A 9,520-nucleotide genomic window follows, 5' to 3' on the forward strand; every position below is an offset into this window, starting at 1 on the left:
CAGGCAGTGGTGTTATAGTGGTACACACTTTTTTTGTTGTTGTTGTTTGTTTGTTTGTTTTTCGAGACAGGGTTTCTCTGAGTAGCCCTGGCTGTCCTGGAACTCACTCTGTAGACCAGGCTAGCCTCGAACTCTCGAACTCAGAAATCCGCCTGCCTCAGCCTCCCAAGTGCTGGGATTAAAGGTGTGCGCCACCACCGCCCGGCTTGGTACACACTTTTAATCCCAGCACTTGGGAGACAAAGGCAGGCCTCTGAGTTTGAGGCTGGTTTGGTCTATGTATCAAGTTCCAGGACAACGAGGGCTGCACAGAGAAACTCTCCTGAAAAAAGGGGGGGGGAAGAAGAGGAGGAGGAAGAGGAGAAAAGAAAGAAGGAAAAATTTTTTAAAAAATTAAAAGAAGAAATTAACAAAGAAGAAAAATGCTTATCTCCTCCACTCGATATGCTAACTTCCTGAGGAAATAGATTTCTCCATCCCTGGTGAAGAATGTTAGAGAAAACAGAATACATCTTCTATGATGCTTCCTCTGGCCATATTAGTGACACTCTTTATTTATAAAATGATCATACCTGGGTATACTTGCCTCAACTGGACCCTCACCGCCCAACCTGAGTCCTCCTACAGGCGTCCTCCAGCTCTCTCCCAACCACGACTCACAGGAGCCCATTTTCCCCATGGTACCCATGGAAGGACTCTATCAACATCATACAGCCCAGAGAAACAGAAAATGAACATGCCTTGGTTCCTGGATTTCCAGGCCCCTGTGCTCTTCCTGTCCTAGGAGGGTGGGGTTGACAGAAAGTCCTCCTTTGCTTTCTGCTCAGTCAAGTACAGCCCACTCGGGATCTACAAGAGTGGCCCTCTTTGGATTAGGCGGGGCTGCTCTGACAGGGAGTGTCAAAGCCTCTGTGGGTGTGGCCCTGGCACCCAGGGTACATCAGCCCCACCCTTGTCCCCAGGACACAGTGCCCATTGCTCCCCAGTGGCTGTGGGTAAGGTCGGATCACAATGACTCCAAGAACACCTGCAGGCACCTGGGCGGAGCTATCAGAAGGAGCAGATGGAAAGATGGGCTCTCCCAGCAAATAGCCCACCTGTCAGGGGGCTCTAAACTTACAGGACCTTCCGGGGCCTCACCCAGTAGGTGAGTGTAACATCACCTAGGAACCTTTGGTGATGACAGTCTTGGGAAGGAGCAGGCCTGAGACCCCAGTGTCAAAGCTGAAGGGGATGGGGCCTTTTCTCCCTCATTGGGACTATGCTCAGAATATGTGTCCTGGCTGGATGAGGCTGGATGGTGGGACATTTATCTATGCTACAGCCTTACCAGGCTCTCTGTCTTTTTTTTTTTTTTTTTTTTTTAAAACAGGGTTTCTCTGTGTAGCCCTGGCTGTCCTGGAACTCACTCTGTAGAACAGGCTAGCCTCGAACTCTCGAACTCAGAAATCCGCCTGCCTCTGCCTCCCAAGTGCTGGGATTAAAGGTGTGCGCCACCACCGCCAGGCCAGGCTCTCTGTCTTATCCCCAACCTTGGGGTTGGGGCACCAAAAATGGTCTTGGTTCCTCCCCAGATTCACTGTCGGCATTTGGGGTAGGAGGCGGGAGAAAGTCGTGTGTATCTTCAGTTTGGTCTTGTTCTGATAGCAGCTTCCCCATCAAAGTTTACAAACTGGAATTCTGCAATTCCAGTAGGATGTCCAGCCCTCCCGTGCCTCCTCTTGCCATGGCTGTAAGTCATGTGTGAGCTGCAGGGGTGGCCCAGGCTTATAACCTCAGGACTTGGAAAACAGAGGCAGGAGGATGACGGATTGTGCCATGTAGGGAGATTTCCTCAAAAGGAACTAATTGAACAAAGAGTCAGATGCAGGCTTTGTCCTGTCTTCAGGGGGAAGTTCTCTGGCTGCCAGGATCTCAAGGCTGTTAAGGATTGGAACAAAACCCAAAATGCTAATGCAGTGATTCCCAGCCTTCCTATGCTGCGACCCTCTAATACAGTCCCTCATGCCGAGCTGATCCCAGCCATGTAGCTATTTCCATTGCTACTTCATATCTCTAATAGTGCCACTGTCGTGAATTGTAATGTAAACATCTGCGTTTTCTGATGGTCTTAGGCCACCCCTGTGAAAAGGGTCATTGTGACCTGCACAGGAATAGCAACCCACAGGTTGAGAAGCACTGTTCTAAATCATGTTTTTTGAGACAGGGTCTCCCTTAGCCCAAGCTGACCTTGAACTCGCTATGTAGCCAAGCACAACCTTGAGTTTAGTGTTTATTTTGAGACAGGTTCTTACTATGTAGCTGTGGCTGGCCTGGAATTGGTATGTAGACCAGGGTGGCCACAAATTCAGAGAGATGTCTGCCTATGCCTCCTGGAGTGCTGGAGTTAAAAGGTGTGCACTACCACACTTAACAATAGCCTTGAATGTTTTGTTTTGTTTTTCAGAACAAGGTTTCTCTGTGTAGTCCTGGCTATCCTGGAACTCACTTTGTAGACCAGACTGGCCTCGAACTCATAGAAATCCATCAGCTTCAGCCTCCTGAGTGCTGGGATTAAAAGCATAACCCCCTGATAATAGCTTTAAATTTAAAAAAATGTTTTTTTTTTTTTTTTTTGTGCATGAGTGTTTTGCCTGCATGGCAGTGCATTCTGTGCCTGTCTAAGTAACACTGGAGGCTAAAAGAAACTGGTGGGATAGCTTTGACACTGGAGGTTGTGAGCTGTTCTATAAATACGTTTTGGGAATCAAAGTCTGGGCCTCTCGCTGATCCGTTTCTCCAGCCTCTGTATCTGCCTCCCAAGTGCTGAGATCACAGGGATGGGCCGCCACGCTCCCTCCGTTTTTTGCACATTCTAGACAAGCCCTCTCCCAAGTGTGCTAAGTGATAGGAAAGGCGGTCTTCAGCCGGCAGGTGCAGCGAGCCCTGCACTGTGCAATGCGCTCAGCGTGCACTAGCTCACCTCAACGTCATAGCCGCCCCCAAAGGGCTGGCGTCCCCGCCCTCGCCGCCTTTGCGCCGGGACACTGCAGGCGAGGGTCCTGCCGGAGCCAGCTTCTGCAGCCCCTTCCCGGCGCTATGGCCTGCGGGCTGGCACAAGACCTTCCTGCGGCTCCGCTGGCCCCTGCGCGTCCCCCGGGCGCGAAGGTGTCCTGAGTTGAGCTCTGACTCAGGATGTTCCGGCCCCAGACCGTAGAGGGGACCCCGGCCTACAAGCCCAAGGGGTATCCCGACGGGTCCACCCCACGCCGCCCCATTCAGCGGCTGCCGATGCTGCTGCCCACGCTCGACAGCCGGGCGGGGCGAGGCGCAGACAGCTCCTGGTGGCGGGACCGCAAGTCCCAGCGCCTGCCTTCTGGGTCCCCCGAGTCCCCCTACGCTCCTCGGAGCCGTGGGACCGCGCGCGCGCTGCTATTGCCGCCGCTGCTGCCAAGCAGCTCGGCCCGGGAAGCGGGGACTCGGGGGAACCGGCAGACCACGGACCGCGACAACCCCGACGCCCTGGGCGCGCTGCTGGGGGAGCTGCTGCCCAACAAGTTCCGCCACTTCCTGCACCAGCTGCGCGCCAAGAGCACAGACCCAGAGGCGGACCGTGAGGCCGCGGGAGCGGGGTGTGGGGGGAGTGCGGAGACTGGGGTTCCCAGGGGAGGACCTTCTCCATCTCACCGGGCTCTCTTCCTTCCGTCCCCTCCCAGCACCTTCAGCTCCACAGAACCCCAGGAGTAGTACACCAGAGCACTGCCTAGCTTCTCGGTGTTCCAGCTGCTCATTTCTCCCAGACCTGTGGTAAGTGGAGGGGACCCTCTTGATGAAGGAGGGGTTGCCCTGGGTGCTACCATGGTGGGCCTCTGCTTACATTGGCTGTGGCCTCTTTCTCTTCAAGGGACCAACCATTGCACTGGGACAACAATTTTAGAGAGAAGACTACCCTGGGGCTCCCAAGAGGTGAATTCGTCAGAGCCAAAAAGGCCCATCCGTGAGTAGCATCTGTTGTGAGTACACATGTGCTATAGTTGTGTGGCGTTAACTGTCTCCGTCCACCTTCACGTGGACTTGGGGGATGGAACAGAGGTTGTCAGCTTGCCTGACAATCACCTCCAACTATTGAGCCACTCTGTCATTTCCGCAAGCCATGAGTTCCCCAAGCCAACACGAACAGGAAAGCATTCCTTCACTCCCTTGTTTCCAGGCGTTTACTAACGGATGTACCACGTATCCATCGACCCACTCAGCTGTCCACCCTTGCATGCACCTAACCCTGAGCCACAAACCAGGTCTTCTGTTGTGAATCTCTCCATCGAAGCATCTAAATGGCCATGAACTCATAACTGTCCCCAAACTATGGGACTGCCAGCCAGCCAGTCTTCTGTCTACTCACAAATTCCCTCTGGTTATAGCTGCCTGATAGCTATTCACTTATAAATCCAGGATGCCAATCATCTCTCCCCTAGAAATAAAGCCACCCACAAGCTTTCATGTTTGTCTACATAACCATCCAGCTACTCACCCTGAGATTCAGCCATTCAGCTGAGATCCAGGCATGAATCACCTGCTGCTGGACCCTCCTCTCATCTCAAAAGCATTGCCCATGGATGAAGTTTTACTATGTATCAAATGCTAGAGGAACACACAATAAGAGATGGAACCAAGAAAGACCCCAGACATTAACCTGCACTAATGTTTATCTGGACTTAAGTGCTAGAGAGCTCTTACTGGAGAGGGGAAGGAAACAGCAGGTTTATACAGGCTGGAGCACAGGTGCAGGGTGAAGGCCACTATCTGGGAGGTTTAAAGACTAGAGGGTTGAGTGTGGTGGTGTACACTTTTAATCACAACAGTCAGGAGGCTTAGGCAAGCAATTCTGTGAGTTGGAGGCTGGCCTGGTCTAAATAGTGATTCCAGAACAGCCAGGGCTACAAAATGAGACCCTGTCTCTATTAATTAATTAATTACTTAATTTTTGTTTGTTTGTTTTTCGAGACAGGATTTCTCTGCACAGCCCTGGCTCTCCTGGAACTCACTCTGTAGACTAGGCTGGCCTCGAACTCAGAAATCTGCCTCCCAAGTGCTGGGATTAAAGGCATGCGCCACCACTGCCCAGCAATTAATTAATTAATGGAAGGACCAGATGGGCCAGAGCAAGCATACCATTACTACCCTGTCTGTATCCCTGGCAGACATCACTAATGGATCAATGCACATTTCTCTGTGAGCCTCAGAACCCTTCCTGACACATTTCTCTAGGATCAAAGTAGAGACTTAGGAGAATGGAGAGAAGCCTCAGCAGTTAAGAACACTGGCTGCTCTTTCAGAGGACCCGGGGTTAATTTCCAGCATCCACATGGCAGCTCACAGCTGTCTGTAACTCCAGCTGTAGGAGATTCGACACCCTTACACAGACATACGTGCAGACAGAACACTAAGAAGAAAGTGGAGACTAGAATTGGACACTTATTTGTATGTAACATTCCTTCAGTACATTAGATTGCTTCGGTGGAGTGATCTTCCCCAGGCAGGGAAGCATGGTGTTACACTGGCAGGCAGAACCTCAGAGATGTCTAAGCCTCACCCTGTGGCCAGGGCAGAGCTGAGGTTCTGCATGCACACAACTGTGACCCTAACTAAGCCCCAACACCTATAGTCAAGTTCCCGGCTGCATGGCTTTTGTGGACAATGAGAAACACACCCTATGTATCCACAAGGATGGCACAGGACCAGTGGGTCTGGGTTTGTAAATACGTGTGCTCAAGGTGAAGGTGAAACGGGGCACTTCTGAGTGATCAAGTCACCAGGCTGGCAGCCCCGCCCCTGAGGGAGAAATGAACAGGTCTAACATTTTTATTACATACAAATATAACACGCCCTTTATGCAGCACGGCCCCATTAACAGGCCTCCCCACACGGGGTACTCCACTCTCCCAGTTCCTGTGACGGCGGAATGATCCCGCCTATAACACAGCACATGACCGGAAGGAGAAAAGTGAGAAGTGGAACCTTGAGGACAGTGTGCCCCAGCTCATACGGCCTCGGTGGCACAATCGAGACTGACAGCCCGAAGCTAGAGATGTTTCTTCCGCCCGGCATACCCTCGGCAGGATGCTCCTGCAATCCGCCCCATCTCTTCAAACCCGTGCTGAGGAAGGGGTGGGGCACCATGATTTCCTTATTTTTATTTTTATCTGCTTATTTGTCAACCCGTAGCCCAGGCTTGCCTCACACTCACTAGGTAGCCAAGGATGACCTTGAACTCCTGATCCTTTTGCCTCCACCTCCCAAGCGTCCCACGTGCCGCACCGTGGCTGGCTTGATATCCATCACAGAGGAGACAGGTCTCTGTGTGTCGGGACCTCTTGATGGCTGAGTGAAAAACCTGCCCTCTAGCCTGATGTCTGTGAGTGGCAGCTGTGGGCCAGACATCTCTGTGCCTCTGTTTCCTCACTTGTAATTGAGATAGTGATGGGGCTTCATGGGTGCTGCTTGGGTTTGGTGGGATGAAATGTGTCACGTGGTGACCAGAAAAAGCCATCTGCTGTGACTAGTGGAGCCCTGCTACCAACCAAAATCTTTCGATGATTTATATTTTATTTTCGTGTATGTTTGGGTGGGGGCAGGGTGTTCACATGAGCCCTGGTGCTTGCAGAGGCCAGAAGAGGGTGTTCAGATCACTCCCAAGAGTGGAAGTCACAGGCAGTTGTCAGCCAACAATGTGGGTGCTAGAACCAAATGCACAGCCTCTGTGAGAGCAGGAATGCACTGTAATGGCTGACCCATCTCTCCGAGCCCTGGCCAAGGTCTGACTGGAGCCCTGGCTCCCCTGGCCTCTCGTCTCCCCTCAGCAGTCTCCACAGCACACAGGTTCCCACAGTGAAACCTGTGCTCCCTTGCAGCCCCTCTGGAGAAGGCTCAAGGCCCCGTAGACGCTACTGTCCTTTCCGGGTACGATTTGCAGACGAGACCCTGCAGGACACAGCACTTCGGTACTGGGAACGCAATCGTGCAGGTGAGCACACAGCTGCTTCTGGATCTATTGAGATTCCAGAAAAGTCTAGCCGGGAGTGCAGAGATCACAGGTTGTGGCTCCGGGTCCTTAGAGAGCAGGGCAGGCAACGACTCTACAGAGGAAGTGCCTGTACTGGCCTTTTCAGAAGATGCCAAGGTGCCCTTCAAGGACCAATAAGGTCCCTGAGAGGCAGCAGGGATGGGTGGCACTAGGCACTTGGTGTCAAGGGAACAATAGCTCCCTGGGCCTTGTTATCATTAAAGGGCCCTTCCTCAGCCACTGCAGCTTACACAGCTTCCCAGTCCCTTGGCAGCTTCCCGAATCATCTTTCTCACGGATTCTGGGGGTCAGGCTGACCAGATGTCCAGCAAGTCTTAGAAGAGGAAGCTGAAAGGGTCCCAGAGAGAAACTCAGAACCCAGACAGAAGTGAGCTCTAGGAGTGGCTTCCTATGACTTTTGTGACTGGGTGGCTGGAGGCAGGCAGGACAATGAGGAAGACTGCCCTCCATCCTCCAGACTCGGTAGCCCCAGACATCTCCCCTTAGCACTCACATGAACCAGGGACGTGCAACTCTGGTTATGTTTTGTGCACGTGTGTGCTTCAGTGTATAATTTCAGCGAGTAGAGTTGAGAGCTCTTGTGCCTACCGGATGACCTTGAAATCCTGATCCTCCTGCCTCCACCTCCCAGCTGCCTAGGGTTGGAGGCATGTATTGCTCCCGGCTTCTGGTTATTTTGATTGCCGAGAAAATTGAGGCAAAGGGTGGTTGTGTAAGAGTCACGTAGCCTAGAACAGAGGTCAGAATGCTCCAGAAATCCAAGGACAGACCAAGCACTGTGGCCATATCCATAGCATCAGGACTCCATGTGCTTCCTCAGCTTCTGTCCAAGGTAGCCTCTGGGAATCCAGGAAAAGCGCCTAGTCCCGAGAGACCCCTCCCTCTAACCCTTGCAGATTCTTGGCATCCTCTGGAACTTCCAAGGTGGGGTACTTGGCCCTCCCACTTTAGAAAAGAGGGGCCCATTGGGGGCTGGAGTAGGAGCAGGACCATGGCAAGGCTCGGCTTTGTGGCATAGCAGAAACAGGCACAGGGAGGTAGTTTTAAAGCCCAGCACTTCTCTGGAGGCAACCGGCAGGCACTGGGGAGCCTGTGGTTGCCATGGAGACAAGGCTCTGTCTAGCCTTGCCAGCCAGAGGAAGAAGAGAGGGTGGAGGCATGTCAGTTTGCCCCTCCCTGGGGGAGGGGACAGGGAACTCACTTTGCTCTCTCTCTTCCAGTCCGGCAGAATATCTTTCCGTGTGAGCAGACTGCTCTGCCAGCTGTGTCTGTGTCAGACCGGGTGCTTGGAAGTGTTGGGAGATGGTTGGACAGTCTGCCCAGAGCCCTTCATCCCAGGGTCCAAGACACTGTGGCCGGCTCCTCATGTTGGAACTCCCCCCGCGCGTGAGGCTCTGGGTAGAGGAAGCAGGAGGGTTGTGGTCCTCCAGGTACAAACTGTAGATGGGTCTGGAAGTCAGGGTCAAAAAGCTACAGGCTCCTCTCTCCCCACCAGGTCTACTCAGGAACCACAGCTCTACCTTTCTGAGGATGCCTCCACAAGCAGCCGCCTCCCCTTCATCTCCAGGGCCACCATCCCAAGGCCACGGGGAGGCCTCAGAACCTTCCTGGACATCCCTAACAGTGTGGAGCAGGTGGGCAAATTGCCCTGTCCCTGGGACCAGGGCAGCTGGCCAGCCGAAGCACCAGCCCTCAGTGACTCTGTAGGGGACCCTCTCTATTGAGTCACCATGGGGTTTATGGCTTGGATTTGTATGGCCTGGCCTCCCTCAGTGTGGAGCTGAGGGGGAGGAGGCCCTTGAGCCAGGCTAGTGAGTGGGTGGGCTGTGCTTTGGCCTAGGCCATGGGCAGTGCAGAACCACCTGCTCCCTCCCTGCCCCCAACCCCGCCCCCGGACCTGTCTCCTCCCACCTGGGCTCCCAGGGGACCTGTCTGCTCCCTGTTTTCTCCCTGGGGTGCCCTCAGCAGTGCCATGCCGGGTATCCTTCTCCCTCCAGGAGTCCTTTCTGCCCAGTTTGGTGCTGCAGTCCGTCCTGAAGCAAACCCGCCCTAAGGGCTACCAGCTCCTCCTGCCGTCCACAAACCGGCAGCAGGCTCACAGGTGAATGCCTGCCAGAGCCCCCCCCTGCTCAGGAGTGTACCCATGCCAGGCAATGAGGAGAGTGCTTCTTCACCCCACAAATAAACACACCTCCCAGGTGGCTGGGACGGATCACTAGGTCTCCCAGTAAAAGCCACTCTGGGTGCCTGATTGGGGACCACTTGGGGTTCCTGGGTAGGGGAGATTAGGATGGATTCACAGCTTGGATGAGGTTGGTGACAGCAGGATATTGGGGGTGGGGAGACAGGGCACCCTAAGGGCTCAGCTTGTCCCAGGAAATGCTTTCCCAAGGGGTGGGGCCACTCACTACACATCCTCAAACCTAAATCCATGCCTGAAGCAGACGCCCCCGCCCCGCC

At 53.6% G+C, this 9,520-nt stretch overlaps 1 protein-coding gene across 2 annotated transcripts; it reads left to right on the forward strand.

Moving 5' to 3' along the window:
- Nucleotides 1-1,032: 1,032 nt before the first annotated feature.
- Nucleotides 1,033-9,297, forward strand: CUNH9orf50 (chromosome unknown C9orf50 homolog). Of its 2 annotated transcripts, none has more exons than XR_003709942.1 (7): nucleotides 1,033-1,147; nucleotides 3,696-3,786; nucleotides 3,884-3,976; nucleotides 6,888-7,000; nucleotides 8,281-8,446; nucleotides 8,556-8,694; nucleotides 9,058-9,297. XR_003709942.1 is itself a non-coding variant. In XM_028757149.1 (7 exons), exons 1-7 carry the CDS (start codon nucleotides 3,175-3,177, stop codon nucleotides 9,163-9,165), a joined length of 1,128 nt encoding a protein of 375 aa, XP_028612982.1. In that variant the 5' UTR covers nucleotides 2,995-3,174; the 3' UTR covers nucleotides 9,166-9,297. The 2 variants fall into 2 exon arrangements, 1 of the variants encoding a protein (XP_028612982.1); XM_028757149.1 differs by lacking the exon at nucleotides 1,033-1,147 and adding an exon at nucleotides 2,995-3,592.
- The last annotated feature ends 223 nt before the right edge of the window (nucleotides 9,298-9,520 follow it).

The sequence above is a fragment of the Grammomys surdaster genome, unplaced genomic scaffold (genome assembly GCF_004785775.1).
Source record: "Grammomys surdaster isolate TR1022 unplaced genomic scaffold, NIH_TR_1.0 126133, whole genome shotgun sequence".
NCBI classification, from domain to species: Eukaryota; Metazoa; Chordata; class Mammalia; order Rodentia; family Muridae; genus Grammomys; species Grammomys surdaster.